The sequence below is a fragment of the Micromys minutus genome (genome assembly GCF_963924665.1).
Source record: "Micromys minutus genome assembly, chromosome: 15".
NCBI lineage: Eukaryota > Metazoa > Chordata > Mammalia > Rodentia > Muridae > Micromys > Micromys minutus.
In genome coordinates, this window is record NC_137984.1 from 2937916 (window position 1) to 2963190 (window position 25275).

General features: G+C 43.8%; 1 protein-coding gene across 9 annotated transcripts in view; it reads right to left on the reverse strand.

The window, feature by feature from the left end:
• Positions 1 to 774: 774 nt before the first annotated feature.
• EPB41L2 (erythrocyte membrane protein band 4.1 like 2) overlaps positions 775 to 25275 on the reverse strand; it is a 145676-nt gene continuing 121175 nt past the window's right edge. For 2 of the 9 annotated variants that reach the window (XM_080929357.1, XM_080929358.1), the window contains exons 16-22: positions 20938 to 20991; positions 20179 to 20736; positions 18319 to 18441; positions 16295 to 16393; positions 14839 to 14919; positions 11554 to 11662; positions 776 to 1959 (exon numbers count right to left, since the gene is read on the reverse strand). In XM_080929357.1, the coding sequence (XP_080785483.1) occupies positions 11555 to 11662; positions 14839 to 14919; positions 16295 to 16393; positions 18319 to 18441; positions 20179 to 20736; positions 20938 to 20991 (1023 nt within the window). In that variant the 3' untranslated portion in view covers positions 776 to 1959; position 11554. Of the gene's footprint in view, positions 1960 to 11553; positions 11663 to 14838; positions 14920 to 16294; positions 16394 to 18318; positions 18442 to 20178; positions 20737 to 20937; positions 20992 to 25275 lie in introns of all 9 variants that reach the window. The other 7 variants (XM_080929360.1, XM_080929359.1, XM_080929364.1 and 4 more) reach the window with 5 other exon arrangements.

Consider the following 25275-nt stretch of genomic DNA (forward strand, 5'->3'; position numbering starts at 1 on the left):
ATGACTCTTTGAGATGGGAAGCGTATTTACAGAAGCACGTTGGGTCTCATAATATCCCCACGGCTTGGCTAGCTGACAGGCTTCTCCAGAGAGTTGCTTTTGTGACAATTAGAGAGAACATGAGAAAGGCCTTTCACAGTTGGGAGATAATTCAGTAGAAACTCCAAGAAGACAGTCTTGCAAACCATATTTCCTGTGCTCATTTTAAATTGACAACACAAAGGAATTCTATGTAACGATTCAAAAAAGTTTGCATGGTTGAGCATTTTCTGCATGTTTAAAACAAAAGTCGGCCCATAATGGGTACGCCTTGGCGAGAACCCCCAATGGGAAATTTCAGTTGCTGGTGGATGCAGTCCCTCACGGGTCTGTGAACACGCAGCGGACAGAAGGTGGGACACAAAGCCCCACAAACAGTGCCGCAGAGATACAAGAAGAGGAGGCCTCCCTGGTGCAGTTCATACCTCAGACCTCGGAACTAGCCAGAGCACTGTTTAACCAGGCACAAGGAATATGGTATACGGGTTTACAAACTTCACGATTTCCACCAGTTCACTGAGGCTGGCAGTAGTAACAAGTTAAAACACAAAACAGAGCTTAGCCACTCTTAAAATGCTATTATTTTAAGTATTTTGTAAAAATGCTATATTTTTTTGGTGGAAAAATAGAACTCCAGTTTATTTCTTTATTGTTTATGAAAAGAGACGTAAAACGTTTATAGAATAAACAAACTTTTATTTTATAACAGTATTACATAAAGCAAAATATCATTTAATACAACTTGAAGCTGCAATAAATCTAATCTGGTGTCATAACTATACATAGAGTCAGAAGCAAATGAGAAAAATGTTCAATACAGTTAATAAAATCCCCATCAGCTCTCTGGTGTTAGCTTTACATGGTATAGCTTTCTTACAACCACCCAAACCCCCACTGTCCCCAACCTCTTCTCCCCGGTGTCTTCAAAGCTGTGAGTCACCAAGCGATCTCAGAGATACACCTGCTCAGTAGCAAAGGGTCAGTTTACACGGGACAGAGATGTTCCGTCCAAAGCAAGTGTTCTGCTCAAGTGTTCAGATAATGGGACAGACTGGAACTGGGAAGGTTAAGAAAGGAAGCTCTAAGGCTTGAAGCTGCCTGGTTTTCTTTAGTAAAAGGGAAGGGAACATGGTGTGCTTCTCCTGTTCTGGAGTGCTGTGGCAAAGCGCATGTCTGACAAGTACTGCACTGTGGGCCCATGTCTCTCAACACAGTACCTGGTCAGTGAGCTTCGTGATTCTCCAGCCCAGAGAGTCTCTGACTCTGCTGAGGTACAAAGACACAGGACTGGAAGGTCAAAGGTCAATATAAATCATCCAGAGTGAAACTCCCTAATATTAGAAAAATTTCAAGATGTAAGAAATGCTTTTACTCAGTATTGCTATGTTCTCATGCAGTATGCCTACCGCAGTCTGACAGCTGTAAATATTCATGGGATAACTGAATGGAAACGATCCTGCAGAAGGGTAATTGCTATCTAAATTAGTCACAGTTTCCTTTCCACATAACAGCACCTGTTCAAGTGAACAGCACCCACCAGCCCGGCTGGCTTTGTTCACTGTCATGTGAGCAAACAAGTCAAAAGAAGCATGTAAGGAGAGGAAACAAATACAAACCAATAGAAAACGAAGGATTTCTTTAAAAAAAAACAAAGAGGACAGCCGAGAAAGAAAGGGAACAAGGGTGTCTAGACGTGGTTATGAACAGATAATATATTAGAAATGCACAGGAATAGTAGAGACCAGAGCTGTTAAGGTACAGTTTGCTGTTGGCATTTTAATTCTTCAGGCCATTCTAATTCTTCTGGTCATTGTCACCAGTTGGAGCACAATTTTTCTGGAGTAGTGGTGTGGCGTTAAGACTGGGAATGGTCAAAGTTCTTCAGATTCATCAAGTTAAGTGTTGTTTAAAAAAGACTTTCTAGGAAAGAAAAAAAAAGACATAAATCTTAAATATTCCAAAGCCAGTGGCTTAAAAACAAAGTTAGATGATCAAAGTTTTCAACCAAGTAATCAATAGTTATCTGCCTACTTTAACAGGAAATAGTGTGTCTACCGAAAACAAGCAAGAGGCATGCATTCCAAACCTAGAAACCTTAAAATTCCTGGAACCCTGGCAAGACAGAAGAGATAGCAAGATTTAGTTAAGGCCAACGATGTACAGTGTAACGCCCCCAGTGTCCAGCATCCACTGCCTTCCTAGGGCTGCAGGTCCCCAGAGCCAACTGTGGTTCACAGACACACCAGAAAGTCGGAGGAGTGCTTTAAGCACTAATGACCTCTCACTGAGCCCTGCCCAGTTTATGGGCCAAGACCCCTCTGCCCAGCACAGTGCACATCTGGCCACTCACCACTTAGCATCTGTTTGGTTATTAAGTCAAATATCACAGGATTCTAGTGGCTGCCTTCAAGTAACCACTATTCTTCTTATTAACGGTCTCAAAGTGCCTGAGCAGAGATGTTGACAGTTGACATTTGCTAGGAAGCCACAGCAGGCTTCCCCTGACTAAAGGGGCAGTGGTGCTTGGAGGCTCAGTACTGGCTGCTTCCAGGCATCTAACAGAGCAGTGAGACGCAGGTGCCCTGAGGTAAAGCCCCTCCCCCATAAAAATGAAAATTAACTGAGGCAGGCTTAAAGCTCAGCCTGTTTTTACTGAGATGAATAGGCAGGTGGTGAGAACAAGGCAAGGAGGGACAGTCATGGTACTGAGTGAAAGACAAATGCAGAAGCAGCACTGGCACGCGTGGGCACAGTGACAACGGTGAGATGGGTCAGGTCTCTTAACCAGAGTAACAAGTATGGACTTGAGCCCATAAGATGGGGGTCTGTTGGGGAGAGGCGGCTTGGAGTCAACTAACAATCCAGAGGAGAGTGCAGAGCCAGGGAAAAGGAGGAGAACCAAGAATGAGGGGTGTCAGCCACGCAGAACAGAACACAGAGAAGATGTAATTGTTTCTCCTTTGCTCCTGAGGAAGTCTGCCATAGCTGGATTCCTATTCTGAAAGAAAGCCTTGTTACAATTTCAGTGTGGCGAGCCTGCTGAAGGGGAAGGAATAGAGGCCAGAAGGAGGGTCAGAAGCACCCCAGGTGCTGGCGGGATGAAGATGGCGATAAGCAGGTGTTATCATAAGAGGGGTTAAGACTCAGGCTTGAGTTGCTGCCACAGAACAGGACCAATGACTGCCCAGAGGTGGCCCAAGCCTTTCACTGAGGCACTCAGGAGGCAGATGCAGGTGGCGCTGTAGCTGAGGCCAGCCTGGCCTACATACTGAGATCCAGAACAGCCAAGGCCACCACAGTGACACCCTGTCACAAAACAAAAGGCCAAACAGGACAAAAGGAGCGGCTGTATAATACTACACAGTCTGGAACCTAAAAGGTGTGGGAAAAGGGGGCACAGAGCCTCAGGAGAAAAGAAAACAGCCTTGGGAAGCTCCCAAACCCATTATTAGAGGTCTACAGGTGATTCACCATCCCTGAGCCAGCAAAAGGTTTTTACTATATCTGCCTCCTATTCTATGTCAACTTGACAAAAATTCTTTCAAATGTATTAATTACAGAGGACAGTGGACATTAATGTTCTTTCCAGAACTACCAGTCCCAAAATAAATTGAGAATGTTCACGATATTGGTCAGATAAAATTCTTGTTTTGATAGGGGAAAACTCCTCCCCACTGGTTAGAAGCAGCACAGATAATATTAGAAGCTCCACTAACCAGGGCAGGATGACTAATGAAGCCCACTGCTCCTGGGCTATCTCATTACGCATTAGCACACCGCTTGAGTCCAGGCAGGGAAATCAATGGGAGCAAAGTCTTTTTGGCTGGCAATCCCAAAGACAACTGTGGGGGATGGTGACTAATCAACTGCTCCTGAGGGTTATCTGGGACCTTTGGCCCCACTACCCCTTCTTGCACTTTGACACCTAGCCTCTCTGCTCTGCCCAGTGAATGTGCACCATTTCTTGAGCAGAGTTGTTGGTGTGGCTGTCTAGTTAGCATAGGAAACAAACCCTTCATCCACTGAATAACGCTTTAGGTAAAATGGGCTACACACATTAGGAAGACTGGAAAGAAGAAATAAGGTCAGGAGTCACTGTCTCTGAAAGTCTACAGCAGAGGTGACATTTAGGACTCTATATGACATTTTTCTCTAGGTTTTAAAAATCTGTTTTAATAAAAAATGTCATAAAATTAGAGATGAGAACAAAAATTATGTTTTGATATTACAGGAAAGCTAGGAATATATAGAAAACTGAAGACAACAGGCAGAGAAAAACTTCAACACCTATTCAATTTAACAAAATTTAAAAAATACATTAAAAAGTCCTTTACTCCCATCTACTCACAATGAAATCACAAAAAAAGGTATATAGGGCTAATTTTTCTGATAACGATCACAAAAGGCAATCTTGACATGCTTCCAGAGTCCCAAGCAGCTTTTAGAATCTAAGAAATTTGCATTTTAGTGTCAAATGCATTACTTATTCTTTAAGCAGTGGTAAGCTAGCGATCAGTTAATTGATCGCCGAGAGAGTTGGAACACCTTGGATCCTTGTTGTTTAGACAGATGAGCAATAATTTGTGTTCTAAGTCCTTTATTTATAGTTCCATGTACCTCTACTCCTCGTATAAATACAGCAAGCATTCTTAAAAACTAAGCATTTAAGTTCCAAACTAAGGAAGGCCAGTCAAGGCTGGACCCACAACAGCTGTCATGTTCACATTAGATGTTTTATCTTTTCTGTCTCGGTATGAAATAAACTTAATACGTAACAAGTTTTTATACTTTGGGTCTAAATGGTTAACACTTATCCCAACTACAAATGAGGTGCTGCGCCTTTAAGAGCTGAGCTGTCCCTTCCTGCACCAGTGGACAAGGTAGGTACAGGTTCAGCCACAGAGCTACATAGCCAAGCTATGTACACTCCAGTGCACCGCCCTCTTTTTTCTTTGTAGAGACAGGGTCTCACTGTGTAGCCCTGGTGGTGTGGAACTTACAACAGACCAGAGATCTTCCCTGCCTCTGCCTCCCGAGTGCTGAGATTGAATGTGTGCACAACTACACCTGACCTTCTTTCTTTAGGACAGAAGCCTACCCTGTAGTCTACGGTGTCGATACAAACTGACAGGCACTGTAGAGTCTGTTACAGGTCAAATGCTATTAAGATTATGGCTTCTACTTTCTGTATTAGAAATGTGGTCATGCAAAGACCACCCTGGGTTTGCGCAATGTTAGTAAACATAGGTCTTCAAATTAAAGAAATTTCAATTACTGCAAAGCAGTAACAGAACCAGAGATCTAGAAAACAGAAATATTTATGTGAGACAAAATACAACTATTTCTGAAATGACTAGTTCTGTATGGTCAAGCATGACTACTAGGGACACAAGGGACACAGCTCAACACAATACAGGCAGGTACCAACCAGCCCACAGCCAACATCAACTCAAACGGAGAAAACTCAAGTGTTCCCACTATAATCGGGAGCGAGGCAAGGCTGTCCACTCTCCACATCTGCTCATTTATGAACCAGAGCGCTCTCATCTACCGAAGGAGGCACGGAGACACACAGTGGAAACAAGGCAGGGTCTTTATTTGGGTGGCATGACAGTGTCCATCAGTGACCCTAAAACCCCTCATAAGAACATAAGTATGTATCTTAGGTTAACTCTATCCAGGAACGTGAAAGGCTCATATAATCCAAACTCTGAAGACGTTAAAAGAAAGCAAAGGTGCTATCCGCAGATGGAAAGGTGTCCCATGCTCATGGGTTAACATGGTGAAATGGCCATCTCACCAAAAGTAACCTACAGAGTCAATGCAGTCACCGTCAATTCCACACGGTTCTTCACAGAACCTGATAGTCGATTTTCAGTTTCAAAACAAAACATCACAAAAACAAAAACACAAGCTAGCGAAAGCTATCCCAATCAATAAATAAAGAGCTGGAGGCATTTCATTGCAGCTTTCAGGTCACACTCCAGAGCTGTAATAAAAACTACATGGTTTTGGCAGAAGAACACATGCATTGATCAATGGAATCAAACTGAAGACAGCCGTAAGTCAGCACACCTACGGACACCACCTATGGACGCCTAGTTATTGATAAATATGCATAAGTATACATGGGAAAAAAGAGCATTTTCCAACAAGTAAAGCTGGTCAGACAGGGTGGCTGACCCATCTTTTCACTCTGCACAAGACAACTCCAAAGGAATCTAGGACCTCAACGTGCCAGACACAGGATCTGTCAGAGGGAAAGTGGGAACACAGGAGGACTCTGAGCAGAACACAGGAAGCACAGGAGCCATGAACAATTACTAAACAAACTCTCAGAGACCTGAAAAGCTTCCGCACGGCAACGGACATCATCATTTGGAAAATGCAGCATCTGACGGAGGGCTAATACTTAACACAGCAAATCGGCAGCATGGTAATACACACTTTAATCCCACCACTCTGGAGACAGAGGCAAGCAGATCTCTGAGTTATAAGCTAGCCTGGTCTACAGAGTAAGTTCCAGGCCAGCCACAGCTACACAGTAAAGAATAAAGAAAAAAAGAAAAGAAAAACTTCAATTAAAAAACAGTGTACCCATCTAAAAGAGAATTCTCAAAAGAGAAAACTCAATGGCTGAGAAGTGATTAAATGTCCAACATCCTTAATATTCAGGTATATGCACATCGGAACTACTATGAGAATTCATCTTCAAATTCATACCAATCAAAACGGTCAAGATCAGTAAAACAAATGGCAGCTCATGCTGGTGAGGATGTGTTTAAAAGGGAGCACTCATTTGCTGTTGGTGGGAGTACACATCTGTAGAGCCACTATGGAAATCAGTGTGGTGGTTCCTCAGGAAGACAGGAAAAGTATTTCAAAGTCCAGCTCATCCATGTTCACTGAAGTTGTTAGTAATAGCCAGATTGTTGACAGCCTAGATGTCCATCAACAGATGAGTGAATAAATGTGGTGCATTTACAGAATATAATATAGAGAGGTGGGGATGAAATCATGAACTTTGCAGGTAAATGGATACAACTAGAAAAATAAATCAAGCTGAGTGAGGTGCTCCAGATCCATAAAGACAAAGGTGCTCCACACGCACGTGTGTGTGGGTACCAGCTGCTCACTCTTGTTACACAGGCTGGCGTTCATGTAAGGTAAATGTAAGGTAAGTGCAGAGCGGTGCCAGAGAAGCAAATGGAGGTGGGAGGGGAGGCAGACAGGAATGAGAGGTCCAACAGGATCAAGAAGAAAGGGTTATGGGTGAGGAAGGAAATACAGACAGGAGCAGCTAAAACTGAAGGCCATCTGAGAATCATGTGGAAGCTGTTCCTAAAATATACACATATGTGGGAAAAAATCTAAATAAATCACCAGACAATGGGAGGAGACAAAGGCCCAGGTAAACATCTCTTGCCACTCAATGAGAGCTCCAGTGCTGGGGTGGCTGCACCCACTGCGTGGTTCGGCTAACGGGGACCATCGCAGCAGATGACTGACAAAAGCAGTGGCTGCCCTCTGCACACTGAAGGAAAGCCACACTGCTGAAGACAACACCCACACAACTCACTGACTATGAAGAAGTCAAGCTGGTGCCTAGAGCCTTCGCCCCTCATGGACTGACTATACTCTGCACACTACCCAACCCAGCTAATTTACGAAGGCGTCCTGCCTGCAGGATAAAAGGTGCGGTGGTGGCACAAAAGCTGTGGCAGTAACCGGCTCTATATGACTGGCTGGTTTTTAAGGCCTGTTGCATGAGATGAAATGCATACTCAACATGCTCATGTGGTCAAGAACCTCACACTAGGTAGGTAACGGATACAGGAGAAAACCTAACACTACTGTTCTACTAAAGGAACAACACAATGACTCCAGCACCACTCTGCGATGTCCAGCCATCCTCTGAGAAGCTTCTCTTGAACCAGATGCCAACTGGACAGTGTGCAGAGAGTGATGTCCTAAATAGGATGTCTCCATCAAATCCTCCACACACAGCTCGGGGACTCCGGAGGACACGGGATCGAAGATTCAAGAGCCAGTGGGGAAGACACCAGAGAAACAAGCCTTCTAGACACTGCAGGACATGTCATGAGCACGGGCTGCACACCCAGTGCATAGGGTCCCACTACTGAGAAGGGACATAAAAGTCTCACCCCTACCCAAGAAACTACCTCCAAATGATAAGTGCCCTCAAAGGAAAAACTGTTTTCCTGAATGAAGTCTCACTGGGTACATACAACACACTAAGGACACATTCCCTTCTCAGGAGTGGGTGACCAATAATTAAACACATGGCATTTTTAGATGGTTCACCACTTTTGTTTGTCTGGGTTTTCTGTGCGTCTGTATGTATTTCCTGTGCTGTTTCTTTTGCTCCTTTTTGTTCTTTGTTTTGTACTATTCTGGTTTACTTGTTTTTATCTAATTTTTCAATGACTTTTTGAATGAGAGAAAGAAAGGGTAGAGATTTCGGTAGGTGGGAAGGTGAAGAGCTGGGAGAAGCTTGGGGAGGGGAATCATAATCAGAATATGTTATATGAAAAGAACTATTTTCAATTAAAAAAAAAAGACACATCTAGGTGCTCATAGTCTACACTGAATTACCTGGTGCTGGAGAGATAAGCAGCTGCCCAAAGTGGGTCCAGAGAACCAGACATGGCTCCTTTGGAAGTATGGCCCCATGTTTCTTATATAAAGAAAACTGATGGCTAACATTTGGATCAATAATAGTTTCCCGCCTCACCTTCTATACTGGCTGATTTTATGTCAACTTGACAGAAGCTACCCTCATCAGCTCTTCACACTCATTGAAAAGACGTTGCCATAAGATCCAGCTGTAAGGCATTTTCATAATTAGTGCTTAATGGGGGCGGGCCCAGCCCACTGTGGGTGGTGCCATCCCTAGGGTGCTGGTCCTGGGTTCTGTAAGAAAGCAGGCTGAGCAAGCCATGAGGGGCAAGCCAGTAAGCCGCATCCTCCGTGCCCTCTACATCAGCTCCTGCCTCCAGGTTCCTGCCCTGCTTGGGTGCCTGTCCTGAGTTCCTTTGGTGATGGAGAGTGCTGTGGAAGTGCGAGCTGCTGTTCCGTCGCAGCAACAGAGACACCGAGTATCTGCAGCCCTGGTTACTCCTCCAACATTGAAAAAAAATAAAGGAAAAGGTAGAGAAATAAGGAAATTGAATACTCAGAATTGAATTAGCAGGCTGATTTAGGCATCTACATGGCAATCGAGAATAAACAAGAACAGTGTGGGACACACATCCTACAGCTACCAAGACCGAGCATGAACACACATGACTGAGACAGTGAGGCAGCGAGACACAAACGCACAGGAACCTATGGAACCAACTGCCAGCACACGCCTTCCACATAAGCAGCTGAGCTGAGGGTAGAGGGAAGTTTCTGGAAAGCTGCCGCTGCTTCTAAGCACGCAGGAAAATCAAGTGGAGGTAGTTTAAGACTTGGTATGTGGGGGAAGCGTGTAAATTCAATTACATTAATAATGAAGCAAACACCACAGACCTCATGACACTTGTAACATATGACAACATGAAGAATTAGTATTAAGAATCAATAAAAACATCATGAGCCTCTTATTTGTAACATACAGTATCAAGCATTAGTACTAAGAATCAATAAAAACACCACCAGAAACCTCATATTTGTAACATGACATAGAGAATTAGTACTAAGCCTCAATAAAATACCATGAACCTTACATTTGTAACATGACATCATAAAGGATTAGTATTCAGAGTGAATAAAACACATGACGGCATAAAGAGTTAGTGTTAAGAATCAGTAAGTGGAGGCTGGAGTGCCGACCGCACCATCTCTAACTCCAGTTTCAGGGGATGAGATGTCTTCTGGCCACTGCAGGGACCAGGGACGCCTGTGCACAACATAACATACAGACAGACTAACAATCAGACCCATAAAAAGGTAAATTAAAGAAAACAGGTATTTAAAAAGGTGAGCAAGCATTTCATAGAAATGTTTTGAGTTTTCTGGCCATTCTTTTTCACAGAAGAAATATGAGAGGCTAAGAACCAAAGAAGAGGATATTAAGGGAGGAGCTGAAATTACAATCATGGTTGTATTTTGTGTCCCGCAAATGAGCACAGTAAACTCTCAGAGCTGAGGCTGAGAACTGGCATGGTCTTCATTCTCTGCAGGAGGACTGGCAAAGTGCTTCCACTGTGTACGGCAGAAGATAAATGCTCCATGGCCTTGTAATTCCTGTGAGCCATCCACCCTCTGGCTGCTCACAGTATAGACTCACCATGCATTCTTTGTGATAACCTGTGTGGTGAAACCCCAGGAGGCAGCTGTGACGTGTCTGCCGCCTATCACGGCCTCCCCAGTCACCACACAGAAGCAGCAAGTACACAAATGTCTTCCACATTATTGGTCACTTACAGTGTCTCATGTGCTGCTCCAACACAAGTGTGAGTTGGGGTGATGTTAAAGGCATGATTGGCATGAACAGTACTGTCACTATTGTCACACAGGTTCCTCATGGGTAGCTTGGACACTTCTGGAGTCTCAGCAAACATCTCAGAGTATTTAAGCAAATTTATTGCTTTTAATTTTAATCTATTATTTATTTTGTGTGCACATGTATGTGTTTGTGTGAGGTGCACATCCCAGGGATGGACTGAGGTCGTCTAGCTGGCAGCATATCCCAGGGACGGAACTGAGGTCGTCTAGCTGGCAGCAAGAGCTTTACTTGCTGGGGCCATCGCACTGGCCCTCATTAAATTATTAAAGGCAGGTAACTATAATGTAAATACCCTGAGATAGGTTTTTCCAAATTGTCTTCCAAGAAATAAAATACACAGTATGTAAATATGGTTTCTTTCCACAATCTCCAAACAATGATTAAAACATACATTTTTTTTTTTAAATCACATGGGTGAAAAGCGTTATACTAGACTTGTAATTTTTACTGATTTAAGCAACAGAATAAGGCCAAAAGTTTCGCTTGTAGTTTCACTTGGTTTTCACATGGTCTTACTTATATGATCATCAGCCCATTTTCTCTCAAGTGTTTACGCTTTCTTAGTAAGTTAGAGTTCTCAGTCTGTTGAGATTATTGGCCTTTTGTACTGGTCATATTAAACACCATTTATCATTACTTTCACTCTTTGATCCAGCTAAATTTTAGGTAATACAAGCTTTATGCTCTCTCTATAGCTCACTGTTTGATACACAATTTTTAACATATAGAATTTAAAGACATACCCTCTCATATAACATAAATCTAACATAAAGGTGACAGCCCACCCCTGTAGTCGTAGGGAACATTAACTACCAAGCACACAAGCAGGCCCGATGAGAAGGGACCTAAGTGTGTAAGGCCTGTAGCACTAGGCAGACAGCAGACCAGATTCTCATTCCACACATTTGAGCAGTTGTGCTTGGAGAGAACAAGAGCCTGGTGTAAAACCGCTCAGACAGGGTCACAGAGCAGTCAGGCTGTGGATAGCCAGGCTTGCTTACCTTATTCTTCCTCCTCCTCCTCCAGCTCTGTTTCTTTGTGCACGACCACCCTTGTGACTGACATGTCAGGGTGCTGTTCTCGGGCTTCCCGTATGGCCTGAGCCAGCGCCTGCCAGGGCCAGAAGAACAAGAAACTATGAGCTGAGCATTTGGCTCTGCCCAAAGATGGCAGAATATATGCATTTTCATCAACCAGACACACGCTCCAGCAAACTGCTCGTGTGTCCTCATTTACAGCGACAGATGTCTGGACACTTCTGTTCTTCCTATCCTTCCTGTATGGCTCCGAGGGTGGTGCACGGGGGACAGTTGGCTGGCTGTGCAGCCCTGCTCTCACTGTCCTGTGTGAGGACTGGCTCGCACTCACACTGGGAGAACAGTTTTCTGTGCCTTACTTAACTCTTATCTGGAAGCTCAGACTAAGGCAACAAAGATCATCTTGAGGTTTGCTGTATGAATCTAGGTAATGGTATCAACCAAAAGTGTAGGGCCTCACTGGACACTCAAGTGTAGCCACCACACAAACAGCTCGGACTTCAAGACATAGAACCAGACCTCCTAGTCTTTGCCATCTAATTTAAAACAGTAATAGAAAAAAATGCCTATAAACCTATAGGAGACAGAAAAAAGAGCAGCAACAACAACAAAAACCATCGTTAAGAGAAAGACCAGCTAAAGACCCAGAAGTTAGCTGCTGTTTCTAACCCCCAGGCAGCCATCATTGGCATCAGGTGAAGAGGGCCCAGGTCCACTGTCAACTGCACGTCTCATGGTCTCTTCCATGGACAACGGAGGAAGAAAGAACACCTGTGTAACATGGGAAGACCCTATTTTTGAGAGTCATATCTTTCTTAATTATTGCTAATTTTTTTTTTTGTAAAGAAGGCTTGGAGGAAAAATAAAGAATCCTAAACGTAAAACGAAACAAAAACCCCAAATTCCTCTTAAGGTACAAGTCTCCTCATTGTGTAAGGAAACCGTGTAGGGAAACAGCAAAAAGCAGCTCAGTGTTTCTTTTGCCCAGGGCCTGCCTGTGGGAACAAATGCATTGCTCCATCACTTTACAGATTCTCTCTGCTGTGAGGCTACAAAGCACATCCTGAAGCTTTGCTCACTAAACCCAGGAACAGCTAACAAGCACAGAGAAAGAGAAAGAGCCATAATCAATGCCTGATACACCTGATTTTCTTTAATGTGTATGGGTATTTTGCCTGCATGTATGCCTATGTACCCAAGTATGCTGGCATCCTCAGAACCCAGAACAGAGTAAGGTCTCCTCAAACCACCAAATGGGTGCTGAGGAGCAAGCCCAGGTCCTCTGGAAGAGAAGTCAGCATCCTGTAGCTGTTGAGCAACCTCTGCAGCCCACATCTTACATTATGCCTGTAACCCTTTCATTCTATAACAACTCAGGAGATTAGATGCAATAACTGTTCACAAGAGTAACTATAGGTTGTTCACTCGGGGAATGGAGCAGGAATCATGACCAGCACAGAATGAAGAGCTGCTGAGCTGGGTCCTACGAGAGCAGGCCTCTCAGACATAGCAACAGAAGAGGGACTTCTTTCTACGTCTTCCTTGAATAAAGGAGTAGCCTAAGATTCCTCTGAACATAGGAAGGAAGTGGATGTCAAAGGTATTAAGGTCACTATGTAATCAGTATCACTGTTTGGCAAGAAAGTCATTTTCATTTAAGTTTACATAGTTCCAAAGATCCCAGGACAGGGCTGGAGAGATGGCTCAGTGGTTAAGCGTACCGACTGCTCTTCCAGAGGTCCTGAGTTCAATTCCCAGCAACCACATTGTGGCTCACAACCATCTGTAATAGGATCTGATGCCCTCTTCAAAGCTACACCATATATGTACTCATATACATAAAATAATTAATTATATCTTTTTAAAAAAATCCCAGGATAGCTTTAAGGAGAACAGGAACCGATCTTGGGTCTCTGGTGAGGAGTGTCAGGTCGGACCTTACCGCAGCAGTGCTGAGGCTTGTGGTCTCACAGCCACAGGTAAGGCTGCTGAGTCATCCTTCTAAATCAGGATGGTTCATACTTGTTATATCTGCCTAGGTGAAACAAGCAACTGAACCTAAGAGTGAGCTGGGAAGCCATTACGAAGCATGCAAGGGCCTGCATTTCTTTGGGAAATGGCTGGGAAAATTCACATCGTCAGTCCTGCTTGTGACGCTGAAGGAACTTAGCAGACAGTTCTTGAGCAAGAAGCCCAGAGGGAAAAGTAAGTCAGGTAAGTTCCAGCTCCAGGTCAGGGGAGTCCAGACCCCAGAGGGCAACAGTGGACCACACCCTCTGTCTGGGAGACCTTAAGCCTCACTTCCAATACAAGGTTCTTTCTCACAGCGAATATCCTAGTCACCTCCTAGGAACCCCTCATCCAAAGTTCACACTGAGCACCACAACTTTATCTCTAACCCTCAGAAACCAAAACCAAACAGTGGCCTTCTTGGGCACCACCCTGTGTTCAGGCTGTGTCTACCACTCACCCCTCTTCTCCAGCAGATGCAATCCACTAAAACACTTCTTTTCCTTTCTTCAAGTTGTGAGAACAAAACAACAACAAAAACCTTATTCTCCTTTTAAAAACCAGCTAAAGAAAAGCCAGAGAACTAGAAAGACAAGAAAGGGAGAGAAGGGGGGAGGAGGAGGAGGGCAGCACAGACTACTCATCACTTGGGACTATTCAAAACCAGCACCAGGCAGCTCTGCATGTTACCTCTATAACCATAATAATGGGCATTGCATGTAGCTTAAATATATAAACAAATAAACAAACAAATAATCAATATAAATTTCATCTAGAAATATTAAATAATCTTTCCTTCCCTCTACTACCCCAAATTATATATAATAGGGAAAAATCCTTTGTAGTTAATAGCCCAGCTTTTTTCTTTGCTACAAAAATGTCTTGAAAATATTCAACAACTAGGTATAAAAAATCTTGGTGGCTTTTGTTTTGTTGTTTAATTTTTAGGGAACTGTCACTAACTGCCATTTGTTTTTAAAATGTTTGACAACTTGTCTTTAAACCAGGCCAACGGGAATCCCTTCACTGGTCACCTGGAGTCCCCACTGTCTTCCATGTAATCACTGCAGTGGATACTGAACAACGTGTCATGTTTTGTTGTCAATGTGCTCAGGACCTCTCATGGGACGGGATACGCCAGGCTCACAAAGTGTCTTTCCTCTCTAATGAAGGAACTGGACTCCATCCAGGATATACCAGGAAGCGACCACACACAGACGTGACAGGAAAGGTGCTTACCTGGTCGTGATCCAGAGCTGCGTCTCCGGTGATCACAATGCGTTTCTCAATTCGTGTTTCAGAGATCCCGCCTTTCACAGTCTAAGGTCAGAAAGAAGAAGAAACAAAAACGGGAGCTAGCAAGCGGAGAATAAAGGCAAACCCGGCTTCCGCCTGTTACCATCACAGCAGCCCACTGAGCAGCGCAAGACCCTGGCTCTGGATTTTCTGTGCTGTGCTTCTCAGTTCAACACGTCTGCTAAAATTACTGCACTACACGTGTTCTCTGAAAGCCCTTAATATACCAAGATTCTGGTGAGATTACGATGGAACAGGTGCCACTCTAACATCTAAGTTTTTCTGTTGGGATAATCGACCATGTTCCCTAAGTCTCTTCCCTATCGGCTGGCTAATCTTTGAAAAGCAAAGTAGAAAGAAATAAAACTGTTTTGGAATTGTAGAGTTACAAATATTTTAGGTGGGTTTTACATTTAGAAAACTCTGATACCATAGTTTTGATACTTAATTCCAGTCACACAAATTCATTTCGTGAGTTCATTCAATTTAGTGCAATTAAAAAAAAAAAACACTTGCATTTAATTTAAGAAAAGCAAATGAGATTTTCATTACAGGTTTGAGCTGGTGATTGTTCTGTGTGTGTGTGTATGTGTGTGGTTTTGTGGCTGTGCACGTGGACAGACTCAATAGGCCCTGATGAGTGGCCTCACACAGGGTACTGCTCAGGTGCAGCTCAGAGCAGCCGGGGAGTGCTGGAGATGCTCTGAGATCCCCAACAGAACATAGCCAATACCAGAGTCCTGAGAAAGCACACAAGAAACCCTACAACTTCACAATCCCATTCCAAATCACAAGCAGTGGCGCTTAGCTGAGGAACGGTGCTTACCACTATCCTTACAGCTTGTGAGAATGCACGCCAACATACACCGAGACTCTAATTCACAAAAGTTATTTCTTGCTATTTTTGTTTGCTTCTTTATTGTCCAGAAACATAGGGTGGAAAGGGCATAGCACACATTTAGGAGCATTAAGTACTAATGCAACGTGAAACGGAGGTGAAGTGAGATGCTGGGAATTCAGCCTTGGACGCACTGATACGCAGCAGGCGGCCAGATGCCTGCTCCCAGGGTCTCAGCAGGTCTGGACTGACCTTGGGTTTTATAAATCCAAGTCCCAGATGCAACTGATGCTGTCAGGTTGGGGACTATGGGTGATACCGTATTAAATGTTTAGAAAAGGCTCTGGGTAAATGTCAAGTCATATTTTTACCCCCTTGTACTTTACAAAACTGAAATTTGGTTTGAAACAATCTGTTGCTGGAGCCTACTTTCTGAAATACTTTAAGAAGGACATTTCAGTCCACAGCCACTCAGAAGCGTGTAAAGGAACAAAGAAGCAATACAGCAAAGAACTGTTTGCCATGTACCGTCCTCTCCCTAGGGTCCCTAAGTTGCTTTACCTTGGTGATGTGTGTGGTTGTCGTTGTTGACGCGGACTCAGACGTGATGGTTTGTGCGGTCAGTAACACGCCCGAATCACCACCAGCCCCGCCATCAATCTTTGGACAGTTGGAGGAAAAATACAAAGTAATGCTTAACTTCCATCATGTCAGAAAAGACCCCCCCACTAAGTCTGCATCTTCTAAGAGTTCCACAGCTGGCAGGAGATCCTATCTTCCTATCCTCTGCATGTGGTAGTGGCTCATGGTCCTAGAGAGCAGCTGGCATTGACACAGCGCTGTGAAAACCGCGATGTACAGAAACAAACCGTGTCAGAAAGAGGAAGAATGAAGGAGGAGTTGGGACTGTCAGTCATACAAGAGTAAAGAGCAGCTGTAGAAGCCGGAAAAAGAACACGAGAACCAGAGGAAGGCGTTTGTTTCCACAGTGACCAGAAGTACTGGCTTTGCTACTGTAAGCACAGGTGGGTAAAAATAGGTAAACATTTCTCAGATCACTAAGTCATGGAACCTGTTGAGGACAGACTGAACTCGCATGATTTGGTTACTTAATTCTCTCAAATATATTCTGTAAAACGTATTAAGTTCTTACAATGGCTGAAATCTCATGAGTGTATATAATAATATTGTACGTGTGGACACACACACAGAGATATATGCCACTGTATAGACTTTTAAAAGAGCTACTTTGTTAAATAAACAATAGGAGAGGTAGAAGATTCTAGAGTCTTCCAGGAAAGATAACAAAGCAAATTAATAGCTCAGTTATGTGAGAATCACAAACGCAGCTGCCTATTTCCTGCCACGACACCAGGAAGGACTCTCACACTCACCTCAGGCACTGACCCCCTTTCTGAGGGGCTCCCCACACTGCAGACACAGAGCAACAGGGACGCAGGCCTGGCCACAAATAAGCCTGTTTGCTCTTATGTGGGGTCCATACACACATATAGACATCATGCCTGCAACTGTTTTGATAAATGCTGCACACATGTTTACATTCAGTCTGAAACTGTTTGGAGACCTGACACTCTTCACCATAGCACACTATTCTACCAGGGAAAGGCAAACTATCCATCACATACATTTTACACAGGTCCATTTTGAAATGATAATCCTTTTCGTTCCATTTTATTTGTTGATATCTGTATGCACATTTGTAGAGCCCAGAGGACAGTGTCAGGCGTCTTCCTCAACTCTTCCCCACATTGTTTTCCAGGCAGAACCTCTCACTGAACCTGAAGATTACCAATCTGGATTTGGCTGCACTGCCCACAGACCCTGCTTCTCAGCACTGAGATTACAGGTTTGTCCGACTCCCACCTTTGAACAAGGGATCTGAACTCGAGTCTTCATGCTTGTGTGGGAAGTACTTTACCATAAAACCAAGCAACCTCTCCAGCTTTCTTATCTAAAACTATCTTGCGGAACCAGAGTCTGTAGAGCTAAAATCAAGTACGTGGTTCCTGAAGTCACTTGGACACTGTCACATGGAATTCACCGCACATGTCTAAGGGAAATGACCTAGAGTAAAAGAGAGAAAGTATGTGGGTGCTTCTAATGACAGAATAAAATCTGAGTTGATTTGGCCTGCCTTCATAAAGTCAGTGCAGGGGGGGAGCTTATAACACTATAAATCTATATAACATATCACATCTAGTTAGCTGTATAAGACCATCTGATTCCTAAGAATGTGCATTTTTAGATAAAACAGACCAGAAAGGCCCCATAGTAACAGGACAGGGCGTGTGCGTTTGTCGTAAGGAACCACATGCACGGCTCTGCTGTGGAAGTACCAGATAACCAGCATGTACTCCTCTCCTCTGAGGCTTCTCCTTAGGTACCAGGGATGACTGCAGCTCTGTCTGCACCTCAGACAGCAACAGAGCTGGTCGTACTGTGGAACAGTTGTAATGTGTGAAAAATTATGTCAAGCCAGGAACAGGGGAAGACACCGAAAACAGAAGTATTCATGCTAAACAGGAAAGGGGAATTCAAAAAGTGCAAATCTTGAGCATTTGTACCTGTGGAGACTCATATGTGATGGTTTTGGTCTCAGTTTGAACAATGGGGACTTCCTTGGTGGAGATTTCTGTCCTTTGTGAGGCATCAGAAATTGTTACCATCTCTGTTTTTACCACTGGTGGCTGAGGTGGAAAAGGAAGGGAAAGATAAATTCTAGTGGTCATGAAGTAGAAGGTTTTAAAGGAACCTTCAAAAATAATTGTTAAAATACATCCAAACAGATGCTCATGCATGGAAAGTAAGAATAAAAGCAGATAAAGTAGAAGATATAACTTCCTCAAGTATGCACGCGCGCGCACACACACACACACAAACTCACACACTCACACATACTCACACACACACACACACACAAACTCACACACTCACACATAAGCACATGCACACACACACTCACATGCACACACACATATGAAAAATGAGCTAAAACAGTGGCTCCCTAAATTGCATTTGTTCTTCAAGTTGTGATGATCCTAAACCACTACACTGACATGTGTACATTTTACTTTGGAAAAAATGAACAATAATATTATGTACTATATCAGGTAGTATACTGGAGCCTAAAGAACCAAATGTGAAGGCTTATTGCTTTTAATTTGATTGTAATTCTGTGAACCAAGATTTGCTCCCCCAGCCCCAATTTCTGACACCACTGGCAGAAAGCATATTTTCAAGTATGAGTATTTTCAATTACACTCATTTGAAAGTTTGCCTTGTTTTGCATTAAGTACAATAAAATGTTATACCTAAAAGTAGTCAGTCAGAGCTGCACTAAGTGCTCTGAACAGCTTCAAGCATGAGGAGAGATCCAAGGACTGTTACCCTGCTGGGCATCCATAGCCGAGCAGATCCCAGCACTACCACATACTAGATCACGCCTGAGAGAGAGAGAGCTCCCATCAGGCAGAGTTCCTTAAATGGAAAAGATAGTTCAGAGTGTTCAAAAGACTCTTGAGGTGTCTTTTCTGAAGTGAAATATGAAATTTAAGGTAAACTATTTAGTCCAAAACAAAGCCACTTAAAGATTGTCCTCTCTATCAGAGAGAAAATACTGATAAATTCTGACAACTGTGAGCATTCTGGATTTGAAGATGCTCCTGTGCATGTAAACTATCACATGAACCAACAACCCTCAAGATCAAGAACCAATCTGAGAGGAGTGTGCACGGTTCTCTTTCTTGAAACTAAAAGAAGACACATCTAATATGGATTGTTCCGCAAAATAATGGTCAAAAATCCAGGCCTGACTGAAGAACAGGAGGTGTGTACTCCCAGTGGGCTCTTTAGGCCTTGGGTGGCAAGAAAAAGACTTAACCAAACCACATTCTCCCAGGACTCTAAGGACAAGTCACAGTGGCACTCAAAAAAAAAAAAAAAAATAAATAATAATAATGGTCTCCCCATTGCCTCACAGCAGGTGCTGTGAGCTCTAGGGAAGGGTGAGAAGATGCAGGAAGTCACATACAGTCCTTACCTCAGGAGAGCACACTAAACCCACGGCCTCCCAACTCTCAACAGTACACACACGTCTTACTACATAAACCATGAGAAAAGGCATGTGATTGAGGAAGGCATGCAAAGAAAGACAAGAAAGCATCCAGACTGTGCAAAGAACTGGATGGGGATGAGAAAGAAACGGTGCGGGGCAGTTGGCCTGCGGACAATCCGGCTGCAGCAGAGAAGGTAGCGGGTGTGACCTGCAGAGGAGCTACAAAGCAGTGCTGTCCCTTCTTCCCACATGACACAAAAACCACATTCTTGCTGAAAAGGTGGAAGAGAGTCAGGGGAAGGTGAAGAAAGACAGTTTTCACCTGAGAAACAGCGCCAATAGCTTAGCTCATGCTGAGACTCCCATTTACCTCTGAACAACAAATAATCTCTGGTAAAGCATCAATGTCAAGATGGGGCACCTCTCCATTAACTCTGTGCTGGTCTTCCTCTGCTTCTTCTCTCATGGCTTGCTCAGCAGGGCCGTGTGCACCCTTCTCTCCAGGTAACTTTTGGGCAACTACATTTTCCTGGGCCTCTGTTTCTACTGGGAGCACACTGGCCCCTGCTTGTCTGTCTGGGATGGCTTCGGGCAGTGCTGCCTCCCTCTCTACTACCTTGGCTCCTTGGCCGGGCTCTTCCTTCAGCTCTTCATCACACTCCTCCTGCTCTTCCCTTATGGTGCCCTCGGTCACTCGGTGGTGGGGCTGGTACTCTCCCACGTCCTCCTCACTCTCACTGCTGCTGCTGCTCTCAGAAGACAGGGAGGTGGAGTCTTTGTGTGCCTCAGGCTCCACCTTACGAGTCTCCCCAGGACCACTCCCCGGTGATATCTCTTTACCATTCATTTCTTCTGTGATTATGCTTTCGTCTTTCCCAACCTCTGCCCGCTTCTTCTCCTCCACTACATTCAGAGTCTCATGTGAACTCTGCACAAAAACAAGATGGATGAGGGAAAACAAAAATATATGAATAAATGAAAACAGTGGAAGCCCAGATTAACTGATGACGGATTCATGTCATGAAGAAGAACAAAGATGACTGTGAGACTGTGATGCGGACTGAAAGGGAAGCGGGGACAGAAGGCGGATGAGAGGCGTGAGGGAATGGCATTAACATGGAAGGAGAACCTTAACAGCGTCCCTGGTTCCAGTGCAGGGCCCTTCCAACGCGAGAGGACGAGTCTGCGAAACAAAAAGCAACCAAGGACACAAAATCAATATGGTTTTACCTCAACAACCACCAAGACAGACAGGTGACAACGCAAACACAGAACAGCAAGAACTAACCCTTCTGAACCCTGCGCTCAAGGTCACACAGGGACAATTAGACAGATGCCACAACACTTACGAAAACAAACAACAACACAGCCAGTATTCTCACAAAGAGAACTTTAAAAAGCATTAGGACTATTTCTGGACTTGAAAATGTTTTAAAAAAAATATGCTCTTATACCTGTAAGCTCACCAATCAGCTTACAAGACAAACTTCACAACTTAGAAATCTGTTCCTCAAATACTTTAGTCTGAATCTAGAAGAAGGGCTGGGCCTCTAAGTCCTAAAGAAATACAGCATCAAGGATGGATGGATGATGAATGTACGGATGGTGGATGGGTGATGGATGGATGATGGATGGATGATGGATGGATGATGGATGGGTGGATGATGGATGGACTGATTCCTTCCTTTCTGGATGGTGCTTTTAAAAAAACATCTTGGGTTGGCAAGATCATGATTGGTTTCAAACAGCTATTAAAATTAAGATGTTCATTCCAGAATGTTATTAATGCCTCAATCTGTAATAAAGATACAGCAACATAAGTCACTGCAGTCCAGTATTAACTGGGTACAGGGTTCTTTTAGAGGAGGTTCAATGCTTCATGCCACCTTACACTTACAGAAGCAAAGCAGAGAAACAGGCTTACATTCTAGTGGTACTCCTACTAGTGACCTAGCCACTAACATTCAGCTCCAGGTACCAGTCAGTGCTATTTGCTAAGTATCACCCACTATGCAGATGTGCACTGGTCCTCTGACCCTGCTGGGCACTAACTGCTCTGCCATCAAGACACTAACTGTGCTTAGAGGTTTTCCTAATAGACATCGGTCACATCATTGGTCCCAGAAACCAAGGACACCCAGAGCTACGTGATACAATTGTCTGTAGCTACTACATATTCATGCTACATACTCCATTACTGGTCACTCTGAAAGCATGGCAGCTGTATGTCTGAGTTGCTCAAAATGCATACCATGTAAGAATGTGATCAACAGAACAAAGAATCACCTTTCCAGTTTTAGCGAAAACTCAGCAGTTTCAGATATTAAACTGAAAACCTCACGTCTGTTTTTATAAGCAAGTAACATTTAACTATAGACTCCTCCAGAGATGAAGATGCCTGGTACTCAGAGCATCTCTAAGGGACACATCTCCAGCTTCCTACAGGCCAGTGGCAGAATTGTTACTGAGCCTCCAATGGCTAGACATGTTTGGCTTGTTCAGTTCAAATTCCAGAGAATCATTCCAATACCCTTAATGCAGCCACCCTGGTCAGACATGTGAGTGCTGTTTTAAGTAACAAACTACCAGAAGATACCTGGAGTTGGGTTTTGAAAACATGAGCTCTGCAAAGCTCTTAGCTGGCTCTGCTTACGTGAGGCCTTTCTTCTGTGTAATAACTGCAGTTCTGGGCCTCCATGTTTTTAACAGTTCCCAAAATTTTGGCCTTTTCCCCAAGTCTATAAGAATTGCTCTACAATCATATTCAGTGTTTCTTGATGTTTCTCGCAGTGACTTCACTAGTAAGTGAAGGGAAAGGTACCCAAATGCCCCCAAATGAAAATCTGTCTCCTGTGCTTTGAGTAGCAGGGAAATGAAGTAAAATGCACCTCAGGCAAGCTTGAAAAGGGCGCAGAAGAAAGCAGCTCTCTGGGCACATTAGCGTTCACAACAGTGCCCTCTGCTGTCCAAGTGGTGGCTGAAGGGAAGGAGGCTTTCACACTATGAGAAAAGCCCTGTCCACTAAACAAAATGGATGTTATCTCCTCTTCTAGGCTCTAGAGGTAGGAAAAGGAAGAGCAAAGAGTTAGCAATCCATCAGGACAGACAGACAGACCTGCTGAAGGAAAGAAGGTGACACAGGACAGAGCGGCAGAACAGGAAAAGATGAGGGTGTCAAGATGGGAGCAGGCTAGGGCGCTGGCCTGCATCTTGACTGGCGATGTCTGGGTGGCAGCTGTGACCTTCAGAAGCCAGCTTCAGTGCCATCCCAAGCCTCGAACACTGACGTCTGAGCTGACCCTGTGGCCCCTTTCCACAGAGAACGCTCTCTAGCAGGCTGTACATCAGAGATGCTCCTTTCCTGTGCTGCACCCTGCTCTCTGTGAACCCGGATCTCTGACCGCCCTGGTGACAAGGCATAGCCACCTACCTCCTATGCTCTCTTCTCTACTGCACACAACTGCCACAAACAGTCCTGATGAAGGGGTGGGGTCCACTTTTTGTTTTTCCAAAAATAGTTTAGAAAAATAAGACAATCCCAAAACTTGAAAGCTCAGATTCTACATGTTTTTAACTTGCAGGTTTCTATCCCTTAACCAACACTCTAGCCAAGGTTAACAGGCAAGCTGGGACAATCCTCAGAGACCCGGACTGTCATGGAGAATAAACTAGAAAATCCCTCCACCCCTCCCACCCCCACTAAATGGAACTTTGTGAGAATTCTTAATAAACCACATTCCTCAGCAATCTTTTTAAAACGACAAATGCCTGCCATGTATAAAGTGTTCTTCAGGGTGGGAGAGTATGGAAGTTCTTAAATTTTTCAGCAGAGAAAAAAGTTTCCGATCTCAATAAAAATTGTGAAATTAACATGTTATGCACTGAATGAAGTATTCCCAAACGTCTCCTAATGACTGGGGATGTTGCACGTGTTGAATGTTTGCCTTACACGCTCAGCATCCTGGGATTCATCCTCAGCACTGCAGCCCCCAAAGTACCTTAAAACAGCAGTGCAGCTCATCTCTCATACAAAGTCAGGAGCATACAAGCTGTAGAGCACAAGATGGTTACTTACCCATTAAAGACCATAAACTCTGTTCACTTCTAATTTTCTTTTCTGTCCCCCAAAATTATTCATGGTCAAGCCAAAGCCATTTTTAAAAAAATCAATGTATTTATTTTTTAAACAAAACACTGCTTCTTAAAAACAAAACAAAAAAAAAAACAAATTAACAAACAAACAAACAAAAAAAAAAACCAAGCAACCACCTAGGGGTTAGAGATGAAAGATGGCTCAGCACTTAAGAACCCTTGTTTTTTGCAGAGGACCCAGGTTCGATTCCCAGCACCCACAAAATGATTGACAAGCATCTGTGATTAGTTTCAGGGGTTTGCTGTCCTGTCTGAATTCTCTGGCCATCAAGCTCACATGAAGCATACATGCACACAGGTAGGCAAACACTCCCACATAAAATAAAAATAAACAAATCTTTTCATTTTTTGTTAGACCCAGATTATGAGAATTTGGAAATTTTAAGCAAATATGTGTACTAGAGCCCGAGTGAACTGAGCACATACTTCCAACGTGTGTGTGTGTGTGTGTGTGTGTGTGTGTGTGTGTGTGTGTGTGATGTATATACTTTATACACATGACAGAAAATACGCATCTCAAGTGTATATAATCCCTCTGGGAACATTCCATGATTAGACATCACATAATTTCACTCTATAAATTATTTTATACTGTACATTCATAAAACATGAGATCCAGAAAAATGATAATTTTATATAGCTTTACCAAAATTCTAGGTAATGCTGCCAAAAGCCCTTATCAAATGATGCCGTTAGAGCTGGCTTCTGTGCACCACGATTAACATTCCCTCATCATTTAGCCATTTTGGGTCCTCAGCAGATGCGTGGGAGGACCTTCTGGTCTTTCTTGCCATTAAGAGCCCACTTTACAAGCTGTCTCCTCCTGACCCTCCTTCTGATATTCTTGGTGTCTGACAGTCTCTCCTCAGTGAGTGTGTGCCTGCCGCCACACTCCCCGGCACACTCTAAGGTCTCAGGGCTTACAAACCAGCGAAGCAGCCAGAGCAGGAGTGCAGTGCAGGGACTGGAAAGCTTGTTTCCTCCCTGTGACAGAGAAAGAGGCTGCTGCACACAATGTATCTTGTTACATTAAAGTCTGGAAAATAAAAATCCAAATGTTTCCCACGTGATTAGTAAGTTATGAGCAAGTGATGCATCTGAGTCGCAGCACTGTGTCCACGGCTGTACTCCTGCACTTCCATAGTCTCAAATGCAAAGGAGGTGTTAACATAGGACCTTTCTCCCCAGGGCTCCTACAGTCCCTAATACACAGGAGCCTAACTTTTGTTCAGTTTGTTTTGTTTTTCCAGACAGGGATTCTGTACTGGCTGGTGTTCTGTCAACTTGACACGAGCTGGAGTCATCACAGAGAAAG